At 36.3% G+C, this 25551-nt stretch overlaps 1 protein-coding gene across 2 annotated transcripts in view; it reads left to right on the top strand.

The window, feature by feature from the left end:
* The first annotated feature begins 2459 nt into the window (after positions 1-2459).
* The window catches only part of LOC149554890 (embryogenesis-associated protein EMB8-like), a 97252-nt gene continuing 74160 nt past the window's right edge, over positions 2460-25551 (top strand). The window contains exon 1 of one of the 2 annotated variants that reach the window (XM_089828900.1): positions 2460-3019. In XM_089828900.1, coding sequence (XP_089685026.1) covers positions 2573-3019 — 447 coding nt within the window. In that variant the 5' untranslated portion in view covers positions 2460-2572. The remainder of the gene's footprint in view (positions 3020-25551) is intronic. The other variant, XM_089828898.1, reaches the window with a different exon arrangement.

Raw genomic sequence — 25551 nt, 5'->3', positions numbered from 1 at the left:
GAGCCAACTTGACAATATGAAGGATATAAGGTCAAGTTATGATTTCAAAGTGTGAGTGGATATGAAAGAATGAAGATGTGATTGAAGATTTAATGATGAAAAGAGGAAGTAAATTTGAAGGATAAGTAGAATATCCTTGTGGAGCAGAAAAGATATATTCAATCAGGAAGGATCAAGTACAAGCCAGAACATAGATCTATAATTAGCAATTAAGTTGCATTTAAATTAGGTCATCTCATTGTTACTTTCTAACCATTGTAGAAGTGATCTAAATCTCTCAACAAAGTTGGATTAACAACTATTTGCAAATCCTCTAACAAGGTGGCAGTTTTGTTGAATTGTCTAAAGACCTCTAACAAGGCCACTCCTAACAGGGTGATTAAATCCTTTAACAAGGTCACACCTAATAGTGTGTGTTGTAACCTTTAATAGGGTTGGCTCCTAACAAGGCTCACTTCAGAAGAGTGAATACAGTAACTAGTTGCAATTGGTGGTTTTTCCCAAATTGGGTTTCCATGTTAAATCCTGGTGTCAAAAGTGTTCATGCTATTTTCTTTTATGTGTTTGCAACTAAGTTAAAGTAATTGTAATCACATATAAAATCTAAAGTTTATATGTTAAGCATTTAATGAGCACTTACCGAGTTACAACATTTTATTTGTGTTTACCGAGCATCAACTTTATTCAGTTTTTAATTTGTATTTTTATACTGACATCTAAAGGATTTGAAATTTAATTTAGTAGTAACTGATTCACCCCTCCCCTCTCAGTTACTCCTCTTATATTTCCAACACTCTGATATGCATACTAAACATTCCCGAAGAGACTGATCATGAAACTTTACTAGGTACAATATATTCAAATGCAATCTAACCTTCTGAACACTATTTGACACTTAACCCAAAAATGCAGATTTCTTAAATGCTTTAAATGACATCCCACTAAATGATTTAGAATTGCAACCTAACAACTTGGGATGCATGTACATGTTAAATGCAAGGTGTGAAATACTTGAAACACACCATAGACCTCAAAATGATAGTCAGACACATAGACAAAAAAAATATTTATAGGGGTTCATTTTGGCAAAGTTTTCAAACACGGTACTCAAAATTGTTGCCTATTTTTGAGTCCCAATAGGATAGATGGTCTTAAGTTAGCTGAGGAATGCGAGCTTACCCATGATACAAGGTCAACCAAGCCCATAGCTAGAGTCTGTATCCCAAAATTCACCAATTTATCCTAAGTCCTAGATTCACTAATGGTTAACAAGAAAAAATGTTGACGAAAGTTGTTTGAGCTCCCTAAATTTCATAAAATATCAAACCGACAATGAATAATTGTTGCGGTCAAATCTAAGATAGGTTATAGAGATTCTAAAGGAGATTCATACTCGAATATTGAGCAGTGCTATAATGACTTGAGAACTTCAAGTTTATTTCTTCAACCCCTTGCCACAATTTGCATACAAACACCTAATAGCATGGAGTTCTAACATTAAACATGTAAGCAAATAGTAATGAAAAATACATAATGGAGCCGACAATGAAAAACGGTTCAAGGCATTACCATAAAATGTACTAATGGTTGATTGAAAACTAAAGCTACAACAGAAACAACCAAAACCCTTCACAATTTTCACTATGTTAAATCAAACTCCCCTGCACTGCATTAGTCGACAACACGTCTAGTTCTTTCTTAGTGCTACAAAATCCCTCGCTTGGCCCTCTCCATCTTTTACAATTGATTTTTACTCCAACTTCTTTGGCGCATAATAAATTCATCTTTATCTACTTGCATTAATGCGGTTTTTTCTCATCCTCCTTGTGTTTTCACAATTTTATTTTATTTTTAATTCTAAAAAAAGCACAAAAAGGCCAACAGAATTCAATTCATCCAATCAGAAATTACTATTGCACACTCAATAATTGCTTTTCCAAACTTTGGAATATGACATCAAGGGAGAAAAAATATAAATTGAACATGGTCCACTAAAAACATTAGTTCTCAGGCAGGACTAACAAAAGAAAAATTTGTTTTAACATAAAATAGTCAAAGATCAATTAAAAATATAAGATCATATCTATTAATAATTGGTATACTTAAAAAGCTCTAAAAAAACATATATTAAGTTCAAATTTCATTGGCTACCAAAACCCAACAACCAAAAATTGCATAACTATTAAACAAAAGACGTGGTAGAAACAAAACAACAAATATATACCTATATATCAAGAATATGACAAACCTCACCAATCAAGAACTCCTTTTTATTATTAAAAATATGTTCATATTTCTAATCTATTTACTATCCTCCCTAACTAAGAGTGTTAATGTTTTGTAGCTTCTCTAAAAACTAAAACTCATTGAAAATGTATATATATACATTCCATATATTATGCTACTTCTCCATAGAATATTTTCAATATATATACATAGAATAAAGCATTCAATATATTGATGCCACATGTTAAAAAATCTTCCTCCAGAAATATTAAAAACTCCGTCTATTAATGAACGACAGAACTGGTGACGGAATATTAACGGCAGGAAAAATCGTCGTCAACTGACAATGGCAATGGCGGCCTCCCCCCTTCTGCCAGAAATCATTCCTGCCCAGGCCAGCAGAAAAGGTAATTCCTGGCGAATTTCGCAGCTCAGACAATGCGTACGGTTTGGGAAACCCGTCAAATGCTCTGGGAATGATGTACCCGGCAGTTCCACAGCCGCTAGCCGGCGACCTGGAAAGCCATTGGAGATCATAGGACAGGATGCAGAGCTCTTGTCTAAGCTCACAAATCTGGAACGCCCTTACGTGCCATTCCCGCTGATGGGAAACCGGCACGTTGAGACTATTTTTGCTGCCTTTTTCAGGTCGCTGCCGGTTATCAGGTTTCGGAGAGAGGGCTTACATATGGCAGATGGGGGTACGGTGGCACTGGATTGGCCAGTTGCAGGGAAGGATGCTGATCTCTGGAGCCGGGAATTGCCAGAGAAGGCCCCTGTCGTTATTTTACTGGTTAGTACCTTGGTTATAGTTTGTAATATTAATTTACACAACTTTATGTAGAAGCCCTTTTTAAAAAGGTTTTAGATTGTTCAAATTGGATTGAATTTTCGATATAGGCTGTAAATCCTAGAGTAGCTCTTGATTTCTCTGGTGGCCTGCCCTAACTTCATTGCTGTCACTACTTACAGGTTGCTCAAATTAAGTAATCTATTATATGACATTTCAGCATTTTATTATTAATTTGAACAAGATATGTGCTTGGATATGATTGAATGCCCATCATAGGCTGAAAATCTTACTATGGCATTTGTTTGTTCTATCTAAATAACATTTTCAGCTCTTTTAACTGCCCATGGACTTTTAATTCATTTCTTTCTATCCTCTACATTTGTTCAGGTGAGGAAGAAATAAATCAACTACATTTTGATTTATGGTAGCCACAATTACATATGTTCATCTTATTTTCATTTAGTCCTATATATCTGGATACAGATGGATGTGATTAATAACAGTAGTAATATCATTTTTATTATTTTGACTGGTGAATTTGGCCCAGGGGTCATACACATCATTGTAAATTTGCAAATAAAATAATAATATGATTTGAAAGCTCCAAATTGGAGAGCTGACTTGTAAACAGGGGTCCATAACATTATCCATAAGGATGCCGAAATTCAGGATATCTGATTCTGAACCGCTGGAAGCTAATGGCCTCAATCCCACAATTCAGTAGGGTTGCTAAACTTCATTACTTTCACAAGTACACATGGCATTAGATTACATTTGGGGACTCAATGTTCATGTTTTTACTCTCCATTGAAAACCCAATAGGCTTTGAAGAGTCTACTAGGGACCTAGCTTGTATAGGTTAACACTTCATTGAAAACCCAATAGGCTTTGAAGAGTCTACTAGGGCCTGTAGAGGTACTCAACAACACAATTCAATCAGAATGTAACTATTGATGTGAGTTTTAGTCCACTACAATGTGCAGAATCAAACGCTCAATGTTTTGAAGTGAAACACCAAATATTTAACTTTTTCTTGATATAAAGTCACTTCATATGCTAAGCTTGCAAAGTAAGATCACAAGGTGACTTAAAGGTTCTTTTACTGTAGATACTTGTTCAGTGGAAATGATGTAATTTGCTGGATCATCAAGGGGATTTACTCTAGTTCACTCAAGACTTGCCAACTTGACTCTAATGATTTGGCTTTATACCGTGCCATGAAAATATGCTTTGGTTTTCAACTCTTGGATTCTAACTTAGACTTTAAATTCTGCTACTGCTTTACCTCTAACGAAGAATGCAAGGAAATGTTGATAGACTTGGACTCTACTAGGTGTAATCTCCCTAGTGACTCCATCCACGTAGTAGAAGCTTCTATGGTAGATACTAAATATTTTCAAATCAATATTTCACCTTTAGTCCCATCAAGTGAATGCAAACTAAAGATTTCATATTAATTGAAGTTATGGGTTTTGATCATTGACTTACCACAGAAGTGTAATATTCCCAATGGCTATTTAAACCCCAAATAATCAAGATGTCAAACAAACTATTGCACCTACACACAGTTTGACCATATGCTGAAATTGGGAGGTAGTACGGTGTTTGAATATTGGCCGTACGGTGGGAGGATGTCAAAGGTGTATGCTGAATTACTTGGAAGGTGTAGGGAGTAGGGGTAGAAAGATTGTACGATGGTGGGAAGCTGTTGTTCAGTGGGGACAATGATGTGCTATAGTTGTGGTACAAAGGGAGGAAAAAATGGTTTGGTGAGGAGGTCAACAAGGGTATCGTACGACAAGGTGGAGAGGGGTGAGATGTACGGTATAAAGAGGAGGAAAATGGATGCACAATGAGAGAGTGATTGCTAGTCATACGACTAGCACCCACACGGAGGGAAATATATCTTTGCCATAGACTAACTGACATTGTGTGATTCCAACGAGGCTGAATTGAGAGTAAACTAAGACAATGATGTAAATAAGGTATTCTCCAAACACACAAATAGATGCCAACACAAGTAATTGCAAATCATTCAAGTAATATATATTTGCAGACAAAGATTGTGCTCCAAATGTGTTAGATCCGAAGAAAGGTAGTACAATGGACAGAATAGGGTAAGGGTTGATACCCACCGAAATTGCAAGAGCCAAGTAGGGAACATCTCTCACTTACGAAATGGTGAACAACACAAAACTCCAATAGGAATTTGCATACAATAAAATAATCTAAATCACATACTAACAACTTCCAATAGGCCGCACATAAATACCCCTTTAGAGAAAACTCTCGAGGGTTTACAAAAGAATGCCGATATGACAAACAGCTACGAATAATTAATAAAAATTGGTCCCCTTTATTAAATAATTAAAGGTCCAAATATTATTATTTAATTTTTGGGACGATTAATTATTTAAAGTATTTTATCAAAATTGGGGGATATTAGAACAAGGTATTTATTAAAATCCATAAGAAGCGAGTGGCCTAGATTTGGTCAAGTGTAACAAGTGATCATTTCCAATTCCTTCCATCCACATAAACTTAATTACTCGAAAGCAAAATCTGTTCTAACAACTTGAAATGAAAATCTATTCTAAATGAGATGTAGATAACCATGCAATAACACAAACTTGATCACAAAAAATTCACCATGCAAGACACAAAAATGAAAAGTAGAGCAAATTTGGTATTATATTACCAACAATTCTCCAACAACCCCCTTTACAAATGAGGGGGGGGTATATAGGAGCCCCAATTACAAGAACAACCAAGATTGATTTAAAATCAAGGGCCCAAATTAATCTATTACAAACCCTAATTAGGGCAACCCAAAGTAGCCAATAGAAATAAAGCACCACAAATATTTCAATGAAAAATTTACAAGCTTGAGGACCAATAAGAAGCAAAGAAGTTGCCTAGTCATCATCCAAGATGTCAACTTCCTTCTTCCTCTCCCTTTCTAGCAAAATCAAGGAACTTAAGCAAAATTTTACTAAGTTCCTCCATGTCAATATTGTGAAGGTTTCCATGTTGCATCTCTAACCTCTAACTGTTCTATGTATGCGTCTAGCATGTTATCCCAATCCAAAGAATACCTCTGTAGATCATTAATAGGGAGCATAACTAAGAGGAAGCCATTCAAGTGACTCTCCTCAAGAGAATCCATGCCTATGAAATAAAGTGATTCCAACCTCTCCACTAACTTTTCCAAATCTAATTCACTAGCAACATCAAATCAAGATCAAGTAGCTCTTTAATTGCAATAAGAGCCTTCGAACATATTCCCAAGACAAGATCTTCAATATCAATGCACTGCGTGCGAGCGTACACATATGTAGTCTTCTTGGTAGCCAATGAGAGATACCAATAGCCAAAGTCATAGGTGCTCCCCTATCAATGACTCCCTCCTACATCAAGTTCGATGTGGGGATAGCCCTTAATGTCTTGAGATGAGGAATGACCTTTTGTTTGATGGGCTCAAATTCCTTCCATATTTCCTCTAATCCTCGGGCCTTTTCTATAATTATGATGGTCTTTCCATGTGCTCAAACAATGTGAAAATATCTTCTCCTTGCCCTCTAATATCTCCTACGCATTTCTTTACTATGTTGCAAGCACGAGAACACGAGAACCCTGAGAAGTGGTAACATATGGGACAAGTGGTGAATTCTCACGCCTTGCTGGATTCACATATTTGTTTATGATTTCTTTCAACATCAAATTTTCTGTCATCATATCGTTTTCTTTTGTCAGTTTACACACTCTTTCTTCTATCGCATTTGCATTGCGCCTCAATTCCTCAAACTCTTGCTTTGTAGTTGTCGGTCCAACATCGAATGAGGAGGTATGGTAATCATTAGGAGTGATCTCATCCCCATTCTTGTCTCCTATAGGAACAAGCAAATGCATAGTGTGAGACCCTTTCTCATCCCCAGTGATCCTATGAATCTTCTTTGCTAGTTCACGTTCCCTTGTTTTCCTAATTCTACTAAAAAATATGTCAATATCTTCAATAGGAGGAACCTTTTCTTCCATTCTTTCTTTATGCCTTCTTTTAGCCACTCAGGAACCTCAAATAAGTCTATAGTTTCAGATTTCATACAGAGCACCATTGGCAAAAAGTAGGGGTTTTCACTTTCTCCTACCCTCTTCGGGATATATATTGATGAGCTTGAGGGATTTATGCAGTAGCATTCCTTGAAGATGGTTGTTACTTGGACCAGGTTTGATATCTATCTTACTCTTTGTGGATGGCGTGGTCCACCTAGCCTTCTCTCCTGAGGGCTTATAAAGACTGCTTGATGGCCTTGCTTCTTTCTGTCACTCTCGCCAGTTGACAATAAACCTGGGAAAGAACAAGGTAGTCTTCAATGGCCTTAAGACCTATCACCTCCACTTCTTTTTCCAGGGCAGTGGGGTGGAGATCTCTTCTTCAAACACTTGTTTAGTGGTCAAGTTCTCTGGCCCTCACTTCAACATGCATTTAACCCTTAAACTATGTATCAATAAGGGGTATGGTTCCCTGGCTATTTTGGGGAGAGTGTTTTCGACACCATTTTTAAGACACCTTGTCCAAGATGACTCTCATGGACACCTTGATTAGACCGAGGGTACTCTATGGCTTTATTGTTTGGGACCGCTCTCTATTGGAGTCGGAATGGGTCTCGATTAAAAGAGTGCAATCCCTTCTTATGCGACACATTATTAGGTGTAGGCAACACATGCCCCACAATATTGTCTTTGTTGAGTTCGGTACGCACCCCTTCACGTTTGGCATGATCTTCGACTTGGTTTGGTTCCTATATTGTCTTTAGTGCTTTGTGGATTCCTTGGCGGGGTGACATAGGTACTCTTATCTTGGTTACCACTCCTAATCTATTGCTACGTCTGACACTTGTGGTAGGGCCAGGTGCTAGCATGCTAGCATGCTCAGGTTGCAACTCTTCTTGGCTCGATCGGGATAGAGATTGATTGACTCCTTTCGTTCAGTTAGGCTTTGGATGTCTCCACTCATTTCCTTTCCTTGTGAGAGGAGCTAAACTGATACATCAGATTGGGCATTTACAGACAGTATATTACATCACCTAGTTCCATTCTAGTAAGGGGCTTCGTCCTATGGTAGCCTTCTATGTGGAGCAGTTTCTTGGGGTCTAAGACAAGATTTTTATGTGCCCCTCGTATCTATACCACCACTGGTCACATGTTCTCTGCATCTCTCTCGGTTCCTTCAAATTGAGATCTCATTGGCTCGACATCCAAACAGACCATCAAATTTTTAGAGAGGACAAGATCTGCCAACTTTGAACCTTGGGGGAGATCGAGATAGAGTTCTACTCCATCTTCCGTTGTCCTATTTACTATGAGATCAGAGGGAGACTCTACTGCTTGTTTATGGGAGTTCAATCTCTTTCCACCTTTTTTAGATACATTGACCAATGATGCCCTACACTTTATCTTCAAGAGGCTTTGAGACTTCAAGACCACTCTATTCAGCACCAACTCCCCTCGGGATTATACTTTGACCAACTCATTATTTCTTTTCTCAAGACAGTTCAACCAACTTGGGGTACTAAGCGTTAGCTCGGTCCCCCTCCCCCTCCCCCCCCCCCCCCCCCTTCCGGCCACTCTAGATCGGTGAGGCAACGCATAGATCTTTTTCTTCCTCTTCTCATAGAGTTCTTTTGTGATAGTGTTGCCCAAGACAACTAGCAGGTTGCTCGCCTTCTTGGTTGTGGTTATTTTCTTGTTGCTTTGCTTTTTTTTCTCGAATGTTGTTTGGCATCTTGGTTTAGGCTGGTCTTTTGCCTTTTCAATAGTCCCTTGGTCTCTCTTTGTGGTAATGTGGTGGACATTAAAAAGATATCTTATGTTATCTACTATCTAAACCTACCAGCAAAAAGAGGGGCTCCCCATTGTAACATACGGATTTTTACTAACTAATTTCAGACTTAAACTAACTGATTTCCAACCATTATTCACATGACTAAGATTTTCCAATGGCTATATAAACTGAAATAAATCTATATTACAATGCTGAACTACTAACATTACAAATTTAAAACATTTACAACTAATTCAGCTGAAAGTAATTATTTAACTACCTCTAGATTTTAACTGAAAATAAATGGCAGATGTTCTTGAAAAGAAATTCAAAATGAAATATACATGATCATTTAACTATCTCAATGTGATAACTATCTTTAAAGTAAATAACTTTCAAACTTGAATAGAAATACTAAACTTACGGGTTTAAAAGAACATATAGATTTTTTTTGTGAAGCTTCCTTAAATGGTTGTCCAAGCTTTGGCTTTGGTGAGAGGAGAAGCATTGGCATAGACTTAACCTCCCGGCCGTGGACCATTACTTATCCACATAGGTTCTAATTTAATAGAACGTCCCTCCCTACCCTGAGGTCGGGCTTGGGATGTTTATTGATCCAGCCATTAGAGTATCTAGGTGGGTTGAGGTCCCAACAGTTATTCGACGAAATAATTGAAGCATCTGGACAACAACAAGATCAATTGTTCCGGCAAGTCTGCCTATTTCCCCCTTGGCCAAGGATTTCATAATGTGGGTTTACAACCCGATCTCCACCACTCAGCTTGACAACTTATTTTAGTAGTGAAACTTGCATGAGCTATTGCATTTATTAAATTATTATTGTTTTGATATGATATTATTCTTGTTTGTTATAGGCTCATCTACACCTCCTCACCATAATCAGGCCAACCAGCTGGTGATTCCTTGGTGCCTTCAAATTAACTTTATTTGTATACTTCGCACCTTCTTCACCATAGTTTGGCATATAGCCTGGTGAACTCCTTGGTGCTCTCATTTTCAGTTATCAGACATTATATCAGAATTATAAAATAATAAAAAGATAACTTAAGAGAGCTTTAGAAGTTATTCATTCAAATTCTAAAAGAATAGCAAACTTGAATGTAAACCATTGCTATAGGGTAGTCGATTGAATTTAGAGGATTTCATTGATCAAGAAGGATTGTAACCAACTATGGTTTTTGTCTTACTTCAGTATATAAATAAAGGCAGACTTTTAAAAGGAGAATTCGTTTGGTCTTTATCATAAGGAAGACGACGTGCTTGCAAGGAATACTGGAAACAAGGAACTTATAATGTTTAAACTTACGGCCAACTCTGCATTAGCAAGGGTAAATAAAAGAAAGATAAAAACATCTCCTTACGTGACACACTGTTATTGCAGTTTGAGAAGGCTTTCGCTTGTCTCTAATCCACCGCTTTGCTCTGAATCCCACGGTGAATGATATTGTTATGGATGCAAGTAAAAATGAAATCGGGTGTTGTTGACATAGTAAACTGAGCAAGGAATTCGATGAAGAAAATTGTGTATGAGAAGAAGGCCGGATACAGGGTTGAATGCTGAATACACAACAAAGGTTTGCATATATAAAGTTGAGCCGACCTTATAGCTATCCAACAGTTACAAAGATCATACTTGAATCTTTAATCAATCGGCTAAAAAGAAAAATAAAGAGGAAGGAAAAATTGAAAAGGAAAGAAGATGAAGAGTTTTTAAATAATTAATATTATTTATATTTGTTTTATTTTCTTGATTAAGTTTATAGGTACGTAATGGTAAGGTGGCATTATTGGATTAATGAATTTAATGTAATGGCGTCACTTTATAATTATTTACCTGTGATCCTAGTTGAGAGAATAAAATAATATTTAAATGATATTATTATTTTATAATTTCTTAAAGGTAAAAAGTTATGTTTTTTTTGTATTGTTTTAATATATATTGTTTTTACTTATAGCTCATGCGGTTCCACCATAAAATATATTGCCAAGTCCTAATAACCTTGCCAGGGTGGTTTTTAGGTCAAACGTGTCGCTTCTGATTCTGATGACTGAACCTTATGACCATCCCCATCCAATGACCTTGTTTCGCAATGCTTCCCCTCTCTCTCTGGTCTTCATCCTGTAATCATTCATAACAACATTCTCGCCAAGACATCAATTCAAGATTTATAAATTGTTAATTAAAATCATCGAGTGACCATTAGGAATCTCATCAATATCATAATAATTGACTTGTTCATCATATATGTGCAACGACTACAATTAACTGATTCTATTTCACATGATCATGAATAAATTAATAGAACGGCTAGAAATAACTAACTCAATTTCATATGATAATTAGATCGATACAATGGCTGTAATTAACTACTTCAATTTCACATGAACATGAAGGAATAAGTAACAACTATAATAGTAACAACTATAACTAACATGTTATAACAATGACTATAATGAACTAATTCAAATTCACATGAATATGAAGAAATAAATTTTGTTCAACGACTATAATCAGTTAAAAATTTTAGGGCAAAAATTGGGATGTAACATATCCACCCCCCTAGGTTTTTCATCGTCCTCGATGAAAATAATATCAAATTGTATTTAACAGATTAAAATAAAGGAAATGAAATATTCAGTTTTCAACTTCTGTGAAAAGATAGGGATATTTCTGAAAAATATCATGATAATCTTCCCAAGTGGCATTATCTTCTGTATACTGGTCCCACTGGACCTTGCATTGAGTTACCTCCGGATTTCATAAGTGCAGCTTACGTACCTCGAGTATTCTAAGCGGTTTTATCTCTACCACTCTTGGCTCTTGCACCTGCAACAATTTCCAATCAATCATGTGCTCATGGTGACTAACAAACTTTTTAAGGTAAGACACATGAAAGACGTTATACATCCTGGCAAGGGTTAGTGGTAAAGCAATCCTGTAAGCCATTGGGTTAACAACCTCCAAAACCTCGAAAGGTCCTACATATCTGGGGTTAATTTAGCATTCTTGCCAAACTTGATAGTACTCTTTTGAGGCTTAACTCTTAGTAACACCTTGTCTCCTACTGCGAATTCTTTGGGTGTTCTTATAGCATCAACATAACTTTTCTGTTTGTCGTTGGCTTCCTTTAACCTTTGACGGATTTGAAGTATCTGCTCTTCCATTTCCTGAAGCATTTCGGGCCCGACAATGACTCTGTCTTCCAATCGATTCCAACTTATTGGGGTTCTACATTTACGGCCATACAAAGCCTCAAAAGGAGCCATTTTAATCGAAGACTGATATGAGTTATTATATGCAAATTCGACCAAAGGTACTGTACGTTTTCCATTGATACTATTGATCCATGCATAAACCCTTAGTAGGTCCTCTAATACTAGATTTACATGCTTAGTCTGACCATCTGTCTTAGGATGATGCGCTGAACTTATATTCAATTTAGTGGCCAAAGCTGTAAATAATGTTTGCCAAAATTTGAAAGTTATCCTGGCATCCCTATCTGAAATAATTTTCTCTGGAACCCCGTGTAACTTGAAAATTTCTTTTATGAACTTATGGGCCATCTCAGGTGTTCCATCGGATAGATTCCCTGGTATGAAATGTGCAACTTTAGTTAATCTGTCGACTACGACCAAAATAGTGTTGTGTCGATTCTGAGTCATAGGTAACCCTTGTACAAAGTCCATAGATATTACTTGCCACTTCCATTCAGGTACCTCATTTGGGTGCAACAATCCTGCTGGGTACCGATGTTTTGCCTTCACTCTCTGACACTCTAAACAACTTGCTACAAACTCAATTATCTCTCTTTTCATTCCCTTCCAAAAGTATAAGGGTTTTATGTTAGATAACATTTTTGTTACTTCCGGGTGTCCTGAATATGGGGCTGAGTGATAGTCACCTAAAATTAATCTTCGCAGTTTAGGGCGATCGGACACATAGATTCTGTGGCGATATCTCAACAATCCATCTTCTTCCAAGTTAGATTTTGAATACTTGGGATCCTACGAATCTCTATTAAGTGCCATGCTGATTTCTGTATAAAACTTGTCATGCTCTAAATGTTGTACAATTTGATCCCTCAATCGAAAATTTACCTTAGAAATTGCTGAGATATGTCTTCTCCGGCTTAAGGCATCAGCCACTTTATTTTCTTTTCCTTTAGTGTAGCTTATGTCGAACTCATAATTTGCCAAAAATTCTAACCATCTCCTTTTTCTAGCATTCAAATTTTGCTGAGTGAAGATATATTTTAAACTTTGATGATCAGATCGGAGCTCAAAAGGTTTTCCAATTAAATAATGCCTCCACATTTGTAAAGCATGTACTATGGTTGCTAATCCCAGATCATGAGGTGCATAATTTTGTTCGTAATTTTTCAGCTTCCTAGACTCATAAGCAATGACTTGTTCTTCTTGCATTAACACACCCCCTAAATCTTCACCTGAAGCATCAGTGATTACCACAAACGGTTTCTGCGGATCGGGTACCCTTAAGATAGGTGTAGTACTCAATTTTTCTTTTAGAAACTCAAAAGCTAATTGACATTTTTTCTTTCCAAACAAATTTCTTTCCCTTCCTCTGGAGTGAAGTGATTGGATAGGCTATCCTTGATAAGTTTTTGACAAATTTTCTGTAAATTCTGGCTAATCCCATGAAGCTCCTAACTTTAGATACGTTTCTAGGTATGGGCCATTCTTGAATTGCTTTAATCTTAGATGGATCTACCGCTATACCCTTTGCTGAAATAATATGCCCTAGGTACTGAATTTCTTTTTGGTAAAAAGCACAGTTTGATAATTTCCCGTATAACTTGTATTCTCTAAGTCTTTGTAGAACTATCTCTAAGTGTCTTTGATGTTCTTCTTCATTCTTGGAATATATTAGAATATCATCTATAAAGACCAATACGAATTTATCCAAATAATTCTGAAATATACTGTTCATTAAATTCATGAAAGCTGCAAGGGCATTAGTTAATCCAAACGGCAGTACCGTAAACTCATAATGTCCATATCTAGTTCTGAAAGCAGTTTTGTGTATGTCCTCATCCTTAATTCGCAATTGATGGTATCTTGATCTTAGATCAACTTTAGAAAACACAGTTGCACCTTTCATTTGGTCAAAGAGATCATCTATCCTAGGTAATGGATATTGATTTTTGATGGTGACTTTATGGAGCATCTTATAGTCTATACATAGCCTCATAGTTCCATCCTTCTTTCTTACAAATAACACAGGGGCTCCCCATGGTGAGACACTGGGTTGTATCATCTTCTTATCTAGCATATCCTGAGGTTGAATCTGTAACTCCATTAACTCTGTGGTGGTCATTCTGTATGGGGCTCTGGATATGGGTTCAGCACCTGGTAACAAGTCTATGGTGAAATCAAATTTTCGGGAAGGGGATAATCCAGGAAGTTCCTCAGGAAATACATCTTGATAATTCTTCAAATAGGGATATTTTTCTTTGAATGATTCTTTTAATTTTTGCTTGAATTTTTCCATCTTCATAAATATAATCATCTCCAGATGTAGTTTCCCTTGTATCTTCAACTCTTACTGCGAATATTTTACAGCCTATCCTTCCGTATCTCTTAAGTTGCATCGCGAAAATCTGTTGGGCTCTAATCTCATGTTTGATACTTGTAATGCTTGTGGGTCTACCTCTATCATCCACACAATTGATAGTTTTGGCAAGGCAATCCACCTTAGCCTTATGTTCACTAAGCCAATTTATTCCAATGATAATGTCATAAGATCCTAGCGGAGCTACATATAAATTCAATGTTGTGGAGAAATTTGGAAAATCAACTTGAGCTTCAAACAAGCATTGCTCTACCTTGGCCCTTGACTGGTTTGCATATTCAACTGTCCATGGTTTTGCCATGAAACCAGAGCTTTTTGGAAATCTACTTAACAGTCTAGGTGATATAAAACATTCAATTGCTCAAGTATCAATGAGTATAGATACAGGGTTTTCGTAGATCTTACCTGGTGTTTCTATGGGACCTATTTGTTGCTCCGCTTGCCTATTATCCAAGGCTGCGTGAATTCTCTGCTGAAAGACTTGCTGCTGCTGTGGCAAGGGTGGGTGTTGTGTCTGGTTGTAGTTAGAGCACTGCTTCTTATAATGGTTTCCTCCGCAGATAAAGCAACCTCGTGATGGTCCTCTCTTCTCATTATTTTTGTCATTTTTGTTCGTATGAAGGCTTCCTTTGATGTCTCTTGTTCCACTGCCTTTATTCTTAGGTTTCTTGTTCTTATAATCCCTAAATTGTTTTCTTGGCAGTCCAAATTCAGCGCCTTCTGGATTCCAGATACTCTTTATCTTATTGTCTTGAATAGAATCATCCTTCGTAACCTTATGTTCTTGTTGGACAGCCTTTTCCAAAGCCTCTTCCATGGTTTGTGGTGCAAGAACATCTACGGCTCCCCCTATCCTGTAATTCAGCCCCATGATAAACTTTTTTACCTTCAAGTTGGTATCTTGTGGGTATGGTGGTACGTATTGAAGCAATCGGGTGAATTTCTCCCAATATTTATGAATTGACAAATCCCCCTGTTTCAAGTTCTAGAATTCCAAGAGTTTTTGATCATAGAAAGTCTGGGGCAGCCATTGTGTCCTAAATATGTCTACGAACTTTTCCCAGGTGATGTCAGTAGATCTAGTGTTTTGTTCTACCTTGGTGTTTCCCCACCAAGTTGCTGCTTCCTCGGTGAATTGGTATATGCCCCAAACTGCCTTTGAGGTCTTTGAAATTTTTTTGATTTCGAAGTACTGTTCCATTTCTATCAGCCATGCTTCAGCTTCTTCTCCGGACTCAGTGCTAGAGAACTTAGGGGGTTTAATTTTCTTAATATCTGCTGATAAATCAGCCACGATTTCCTTCTTCTTTTGTTTATCAACTTGTTTACGGGAGGGGGTTTTATTATGTTCGGAGACTTCTATCTCGGCCTTGGGTGTGTTTTGCACTTCCTCGCGATATTGCCCCATCTAGGCTGCCATCTCACTCATTCTCCTTTCCATAGTTTCTAGTTTTAGTTGCGTTTCCTGTAAAATTTTAAGTAACAGTTCGTTGGAGGATTGAGGGTTCTCACAAACTATCTCTTGGTTTTCTGCATTCTCATTGTTACTCATATTTGTATTTCAGGTCTTTCACCTGTTAGTTTACACAATTAAGTATATAGTTTAGTTTCATTGCTCGACTATGCAAAAGAAAATTTCATTTCTATTGTTCAAAATTTCTCATTGTTTGCCAAAACATTCTCAATAACAAAATTTATTTTCATTGCTCAACTAAGCAATTCTTTTATTTATAGATTTTCATTTCCATTGCTCGACTAAGCAATCTTTAATTACAAAATTCATTTACATTGCTTGACTAAGCAAAATTCATTTCCATTGCTCGACTAAGCAATCCTTAATTACAAAATTCATTTACATTGCTCGACTAAGCAATCTTTAATTACAAAATTCATTTCCATTGCTCAACTAAGCAATCTTTAATTACAAAATTCATTTCCATTGCTCGACTAAGCACTCTTTAATTACAAAATTTTTCGATTGAGGTAGTCTGCATTCATAAAATATCTTTATTCTTGTTTTGCAGCATCTAGTTCTGTCTGATACATGTCCTGTACCATCCATGACCTATGAAAATGTAGAAAGGGGCTGCTCTATTGAGCGTTCCAGTTTTGTATCAGTTTGTTCCTATATGCTGCCTTCTTGGTAGGAGTCCATCTGATTCTCTCCTTCATTCGTTGAATAGCTTGGCTCAGGGTTTCATTATCTTGGGGTTCAGAATAGCAAGAGTAATCATATTTAGTCATATTCTTAATAAGATAGGGGAAAATAGGATGTTGAGTTTTCTTGCGAGGTGTTCTACATACTAACATCCTGTAATCAGTTTTCAATTTTATTAGATTTAAAGAATGTGATGTGCCCTAGGTTCAATGTCGAACCCAGTGCTTTGATGCCATATGTAACATACGGATTTTTACTAACTAATTTCAGACTTAAACTAACTGATTTCCAACCATTATTCACATGAGTAAGATTTTCCAATGGCTATATAAACTGAAATAAATCTATATTACAATGCTGAACTACCAAGATTACAAATGTAAAACATTTACAACTAATTCAGCTGAAAGTAATTATTTAACTACCTCTAGATTTTAACTGAAAATAAATGGCAGATGTTCTTGAAAAGAAATTCAAAATGAAATATACATGATCATTTAACTATCTCAACGTAATAACTATCTTTAAAGTAAATAACTTTCAAACTTGAATAGAAATACTAAACTTACAGGTTTAAAAGAACATACAGATTTATTTGTGAAGCTTCCTTAAATGGTTGTCCAAGCTCTGGCTTTGGTGAGAGGAGAAGCATTGACGTAGGCTTAACCTCCCAGCCGTGGACCATTACTTATCCCCACAGGTTCTAATTTAATAGAACAACCCTCCCTACCCTAAGTTCGGGCTTGGGATGCTCATTGATCCAACCATCAGAGTATCCAAGTGGGTTGAGGTTCCAGTAGTTATTCAACGAAATAACTGAAGCATCTGGACAACAACAAGATCAATTGTTCCAGCAAGTTTGCCTATTTCCACTTTGGCCAAGGATTTCATAATTTGGGTTTACAACTCGATCTCCACCACTTAGCTTGACAACTTATTTCAGAAGTGGAACTTGCATGAGCTATCACATTTATTAAATTATTATTGTTTTGATTTGATATTATTCTTGTTTCTTACAGGCTCATCTACACCTCCTCACCATAATTAGGCCAACCAGCCGATGATTCCTTGGTGCCTTCAAATTAACTTTATTTGTATACTTCGCACCTTCTTCACCATATTCTAGCATTAAACCTAGTGAACTCCTTGGTGCTCTCATTTCCAGTTATCAGACATTATATCAGAATTACAAAATAAATAAAAAGATAACTTGAGAGAGCTTCAAAAGTTATTCATTCAGATACTAATAGAATAGCAAACTTGAATGTAAACCATTGCTATAGGGTAGTCGATTGAATTTAGAGGATTACATTGATCAAGAAGGATTGTAATCGATTGTGTTTTTTGTCTTACTTCAATATATAAATAAAGGCAGACTTTTAAAAGGAGAATTCGTTTGGTCTTTATCATAAGGAAGACAACGTCCTTGCAAGGAATACTGGAAACAAGGAACTTATAATGTTTAAACTTACGGCCAACTCTGCATTAGCAAGGGTGAATAAAAGAAAAATAAAAACATCTCCTTACATGACACATTGTTACTATAGTCTGAGAAGGCTTTTGCTTGTCTCTAATCCACCTCTCTACTCTGAATCCCATGGTGAATGATATTGTTATGGATGCAAGTAAAAACGAAATCGGGTGCTGTTGACATAGTAAACTGAGCAAGGAATTTGATGAAGAAAATCGTGTATGAGAAGAAGGCCAGATACAGGGTTGAATGCCGAATACACAACAAAGGTTTGCATATATAAATTTGAGCCGACCTTACAGCTACCCAACAGTTACAAAGATCATACTCAAATCTTTAATCAATCGGCTAAAAAGAAAAATAAAGAGGGAAAAATTGAAAAGGAAAGAAGATGATGAGTTTTTAAATAATTAATATTATTTATAATTGTTTTATTTTCTTGATTAAGTTTATAGGTACGTAATGGTAAGGTGGCATTATTGGATTAATGAATTTAATGTAATGGTGTCACTTTATAATTATTTACCTATGATCCTAGTTGAGAGAATAAAATAATATTTAAATGATATTATTATTTTATAATTTCTTAAAAGTAAAAAGTTATGTTTTTTTTGTATTGTTTTAATATATATTGTTTTTACTTATAGCTCATGCGGTTCCACCCTAAAATATGTTGCCAAGTCCTAATAACCTTGCCAGGGTGGTTTTTAGGTCAAACTTGTCGCTTCTGATGACTGAACCTTATGACCATCCCCTTTCGATGACCTCGTTTTGCAATGCTTCCCCTCTCTCTGGTCTTCATCCTGTAATCATTCATAACAACATTCTCATCAAGACATCAATTCAAGATATATAAATTGTTAATTAAAATCAACAAGTGACCGTTGGGAATCTCATCAATATCATAGTAACTGACTTGTTCATCATATATGTACATCGGCTACAATTAACTGATTCTATTTCACATGATCATGAATAAATTAATACAATGGCTAGAAATAACTAACTCAATTTCATATGATAATTAGATCGATACAACGACTATAATTAACTACAATTTCACATGAACATGAAGGAATAAGTAACGACTATAATGAACTAATTCAAATTCACATGAACATGAAGAAATAAATTGGGTTCAACGGCTATAATTAGTTTAAAATTTTTGGGCAAAAATTGGGATGTAACACCCATTCGCAACGGGGCGATGGTTTAAAAATCTCACAATAGGACCCAATCTGTCCCTATGGACACATATTTTCCACTAGTACCTATGCACTTAAAATTTCCACTTGTTCTTATGGATATTGATTTTCCCTTAAGGATTTAAATAAGTAGATGAAGTTGTATTGGGACTAAAAAATTGTCCCTATTGGCATTAAATTTCCCCTTGGGTGACTGAATGAACTAGTAAGGAAAAACTTCAAAGGGACTAGTTTGCCGCTATAAGGATCAAGTTTTCCCTTGGAAAATTTTAAATGCAAGTGAATTTGCAACATGGATTTGTGCCCATAAGCATCGGATTTCCCCTAAGGGGGCTAGGGCAAGGTTTCAAGATGAATCTAAAGGCAAGCGGGAACTAAAATAGTCCCTATAGACATTGATTTTCCCATTTTGGGACTTGGGAGAATTTTAAATGCAAATTGGTGAGATCTATTGTCCTTATAGCCATCAATCCTCCACAAGATGTAATTAAGATGCAAATTTATGTCCTTATGATGGTCCAATTTCCCTAAGAGACAAAAAGGTTTAATTCCACATTGGCGTGGATTGTACAATGGAGATGAAATCACATTACATTACCATTATATAACAAGGATTAAGGAAAATTGAAGTTGGAGGCTGAGATATAGAAGGCAAGACTAGGAGGAAAGGATTAGATCCAAACAACCATCAATTAGGTTAAGATATTAGGTCAAGTTCGAAAGAAGCTTAACCACTTCAAGAGAATCAAGGCCCAGATATCAATTCCAAGAAACAATCCAAGGAGAAGATTTCCAAACAAGATAGGATGCAAAGGTGGAATTGAAATAAGGATTGCTAAATGGTGAGGTGTCATCTACTCATCCTCATCCAATCAAGTTTTTTCAAGTGTACTTCTATTCCAGAACATCCCTAGTAAATCTGATCATGTTATGAAAGCTCAAGGAATATTATCAAACATTTAGCAAATTAGCATACAATCTGCGAAACCGCTGTTATGAATAATCTGTTTGTCTTCTTTAAGTTTGTGGGCTGCGAATGAAGTTATTGAATGCTTTTGACCATAACTCAAAATCGCGCAGGTATAGCACCGATATATTGGCTTCTTGCAAGAAGCTAGATGCTGTGCGAAAACACAAATTTTTAGCGCAAGAAATCAGGAATAAGAAGTTTGAAACTTCTCAGCAATAAATTGCCCCTTATCGGTGATAACTTAACAATTTCTTGCAGGTTTACTAGCAAAATTGGGACCCCCAACAAAATGCCAAAACATAATTCATTTATTGCTTTCAGCATCTTGGAGAGTGGAAAAGGGTTTAGGAGGAGAAAATAAGTGTTTGGCAGTGATCTAGAGCAGTTGCAAGTGGATTTAGAGCAGATCTGAAGCTTTTTTCAAGCAAATCTGGATTCACAAGTAAGTTTCCTAATTTTTGTTCTATTGAGTTAAAAATCATTTTGTCTTGCCTTAGTTTCATCTAACTTAATTGAGATTCTAGAATACCATTTGTAATGTTCTCTAACACATTTTAGAGTGTAATGACTAATATCTGACACCATGTTTTAGCAAATTTTCCTAAATAAATCATATAGTCTTCAGCTGTTCTCAATAATTTTATAACCTGTTACATTTAAAAAAAAAATTCTTTCAAGTTTCAGCGTGTGTTTAAACTTATATGAAGTTTTAATCTAATATAGTTTGTTCCTAAATATGTTTATTAAATTTCTAAATTTGTGGCTTATTTTGTATATGTAGGTTGATTTTACGTTTAAATGGCAAATATGGATTCCTCTACATTTGGGTCAGCTGCAGCATCTGGCAGTGGCCCCATAGATGCATGTCCATTTGGATTTATGGGCACACACTGTAAAGCAGCTAGACTTTGTATGGAAATATGGCTTTGAAGGAACAACATATAATAGTGTGATATGCATAAAATACGAAAAACAAATTTGTGGAGGCACATCTCATTTGAAGTACCACCTTGCAGGTGTACAAAAGCATGACACGAGGGTTTTGATAAAACTACAAAGGAAATAAAAAGAGAGATGATTGCTTTGCTCGATGCCCGAGAAGAGAAGAAGTTGAATAGGGAAAGGGCAAAATTGGCCATGAGGGCATCCATTTCCGAGTTGCAAAGTATGTATCCTTTTTAAGAATCATTAATTATTTTCTAATCACCATTATTAGTTTCATTGTGCTCAAACAATGATCATGATTAATAATGAAATGATGTGGGCTATGACCAAACATCCTAGTCACCCTTGACGAAGAAGACACAACACTTGAGGGGATAGCGGGCTCTCTTCGTGGCCTATGGATCCACACACCTACTAGTACCAGGTCCTTAGGTTCAGTTTCCACATCCCTTGGTTCTAGTAGACCACATAAATCTTCTATTGAGGGTTATTTTGTACATAGAAACACACCTGGAGCACAACCATCATTGGAGGATACCGAATGGAACAATGATGTGCATTGACAAGTTGACATTCAATGTGTTGATTTTTGGTTTTTTAACAACCTCTCCTTCAATGTTGCAACAAGTCCATCTTTTCTAAATTTTGTGATTGGTTGTGCGATAATGGGAAAGGGCTACAAACCACCTACTCCTATAGACTTGAGTGGGAGGTTAGTTTACTTCGGTTCAATAGCCATAGAATTGTAGGGGCTGCTGTTCACCTTTGATTAGTTAAATCATAGTTTCAAACTTTAATACTTTTACAATTATGGAATTTACGTTTTTTTGTTGAATGCAATTTTTTTAAATCAAAGTTGTGTACTTAATGTCATTTTCTATTTTGTGCTTGTAGATTGCTGGAAGATGTTGTTTCTAGGGCTAAAGATGTGGTTGAAGAGCAAAAATTACAATGGAAATAGTATGGCTGCACCATACTTTTAGATGGATAGATGGATGGAAGAAAGCCTACCATCATTGTCTTTTTGGTTTCTTGCAAGGATCGAGTAGTCTTTCTTAAATCCTTGGATGCCTCAGACAAGGTAAAGATGTTTGCGACTTTTGCTCTATTGCTAGAGAATGTTGTGATGGAGGTTGGGGCTGAAAATGTGGTGCAAATCATAACCGACAAGAAAAGCATCGGGTAGGATCTTACAAGAAAAGCATGGCACATTCTTTTGGTCTCCTTGTACAACACATGTTATCGACTTTCTTTTGGAGGATCTAGGGAAATTGGATTGGGTGAAATTGGTTGTAGAGGATGCAATGAAGATAACAAAATATATCTACAATCACTTTTGGGTCCTTTGCTTTGAGAGACTTCACCCATGAGAAGGATTTTTTTAGACTCGCAGTCACAAATTTTGCAACGATTTTTTTAATGTTGCAAAGTGTTCTTCAAGTGAATCCTTTGAGGTAGATGTTCGTGAGTCCACAACGGCTAGATTCAAGTTATTCAAAGAAGTCCAATGGATAGAGTGTTGCATGCATTGTCTTTGATAACCACTATTTTGATCATGCTATAGAAATTGTGGAGGTAACTTGGAAATTTCAAAAGTTGAATTTTTAATTTTTTTGTATTTATTAATCAAGTCTTTTAGTATTAATTTATAAACCTACTCTCTGATTAATAATTGTTTTCTATGTTTCAATTGTAGGTGGTGAAGCCTTTGGTTAGAGTTCTTCGCTTGGTAGATGGGAAACAAACCCCACTAGGGTCCCTTTATAAGGCCATGGATAGAGCCAAAGAGGTTGTAAGAAATAAATATAGGGGGGACAACCTAAAATTTCAGCCCATATATTATTGATAGGAGGTGGAGGAATCAGCTCCACCGTGCCATTCATGTAGCAGAGTGTTTCCTCAACCCTTCTTACCACTTCTCTCCAACGTACAGGGATCCCATGGAGGGCTTCAGTGAATGCATGTAGAGGATGGTACTTGACATTGTGGTGAGAGACCTCATTGTGACTAAGATGGAAGTGTATCAAAATGCAATAGGCAAGCTATTCGCTATTCTCTTGAGTTGTGGCAAAGAGAGGTAGACGCACTCAAATTCCAAGTACAATATTTGGTATTTTGAAGTCTTTCACATACATGATAAGTAGAAAAATACTAAGCTACAAAAACTTGTCCTCACCTTGCTTTCTAACTCTTTAATATTTATCTTGTAGATGCTTGGTGGTGAAATTGGGGTGGAAATGTTCCAAATCTGCAAAAACTTGCTCTTCGCATCTTATGTCAGCCATTTAGCTCATCCAGTTGTGAGCATAATTGGAGCTTATTCGAATCCATTTACACTAAGAAGAGGAACAAGTTGGCACAAAAATGCCTAAAGGGCTTTGTCTTTGTGCAATATAACCTTAAGTTGCACATAAGAAAGGTAGAGTCACCACTAGTTGAGCCACTTGATTTGGATGACATAAATCCTTTTGGTGATTGGACAACAGAAGAGCAGGCTCCATTCTTCACAGAGGATGACATATATGATTTGGAGAGGTAGGCTATGGAGGAGGAGGGTTTTGCATCGGGATTGGATGCCATTCAAGAGGAGGGTAGTGAGAGTGAGGACACTAACAATGAGTATAGTGACAGTGAGGATTCAAAGAATAAGGATTCAAAGAATGAGGAATCATTTCAAGGGCCAACACCAACACCAGCACCAACAAAGATGACTGTTAGGGCTAGAGCAGCTAGAACCCCTCCCTCTCCCATAGTTTTTACTAGAACTATTGGGAGGGGGAAGAGGAAGATGTAGACTAGTTTCATATTGTACTTGACATTTGTATTTGCTTATCTTTTTACAAAGACAATTCGGTATTTGTAGTTTTTTTCAAAGTTCAAAGTCTTTGTCTACATCGACATTCCACATGAGGATGGGATTTTGTTACTTATTGCATTTATATATATATCTAGACCAGCTTGTTTGATTTATTTATTCATTTACTAACTCATTACATGCATGTACTAATTGAATTTTGTAAAAAATATGCATTTTTAATTAAAGTCATTTTAAAAATTCCTGATATTTTCCTAAGAAGTTACTGACTTCTCTCCGATATTTGCCAAGAAATCTTTTTTTTCCTTGCCAATTAGTGGCAAAGAATGAGATTTTGAACTATGCTTCTGACAATACAAGGTTGTTATTGAAATGATATACTAGTTGTTTCAGACCTTTGACATGACTGAAATTGACTATTACAGCTAATAGACATAAACACAAACACTTGTCACACATCCCAAAGTGCACCTACAACCACTAAGCATTTCTACAAATACTTGACATGCATACTAGTTGATTCAATATAACTGAGGCACATAGCTACAGCTTGGCATTTCATCAGACAGTTGTTGTGCAGCCTGGTAACTCCTTATTTTAATTCCAAAATATTTTGTAATTAGGATGCAAGCCATTATTACCATTGAAAGAACTCATGAACAGTGCAATTAATTTAAGGAACCTGATTATGTCTTGGCGTATAGTGATATTATTGCAGTAGACCTAGGATTCCGATGCCAACTCCAAATATTCCAGCTATATGGGATGTTGTTAGCAGTGCAACATTAGTTTCTAAGCCCAAAAACAACACTTAAGAAAGATGCTGTTGTAGATAAACAGATTGCAGCCTTAAGCAAGGGATGGCTGCCACAATAACTTCAACATCACCTCTAGGGATCAGCTGCCCAATGCAATACCAAATGTGCAGAAAAAAACACCCACTTGCAGCTATATTCAGTCACCTTCGAGCCACAGTCGTGAACGGTAATGAAGACAAGAAAACTGATGTCCAGGCAGAATATAAATCACAGCACTAAGAGATTTCAATATTGGCGTTAATTTTGTACCAGATTATAGACAATTCCAACTCCCAACTGCTGAAGGATTCTTCCTTGAATTCACAGTAGAAACAATATGTCATAAACCCTTCAATCTTAGTGCCCAAAATGCAGATCAAGATTAACCAAATTGGTATACAATAACACCAATTCGATTACCAGTAAAATTCAGAAAATATACACAATTCACTGTGTGTTGCATCGACTCAAAATGCAAATCAGGTTTGAAGGAATCAGTCCTCTTACAAATCCATGATCAAAACCCTCAAGAAACTTCTCAAGTAATAAAAATGCAATAGCCAAGAATGAGTCCATTTCTTTCATGAAGTCTCTTTTATAAAATGCCACTTGGCTTCTCCAATTCACTTTTGATTAAAGATGCTTCACCCACGCACTTCCAAATTATAACATTATAATGATGAAGTTATTTATTAATGCAGGCTTAATAAATACTTATAATATGAAGCTTCATCAATTT

This window comes from Cupressus sempervirens, chromosome 5, assembly GCF_028749045.1.
Source record: "Cupressus sempervirens isolate cs-2001-9-10 chromosome 5, ASM2874904v1, whole genome shotgun sequence".
In the NCBI taxonomy this organism is placed as follows: domain Eukaryota; kingdom Viridiplantae; phylum Streptophyta; class Pinopsida; order Cupressales; family Cupressaceae; genus Cupressus; species Cupressus sempervirens.
The sequence above is the reverse complement of the archived record's forward strand: the minus strand, read 5'-3'. Positions and strand labels throughout refer to the sequence as shown.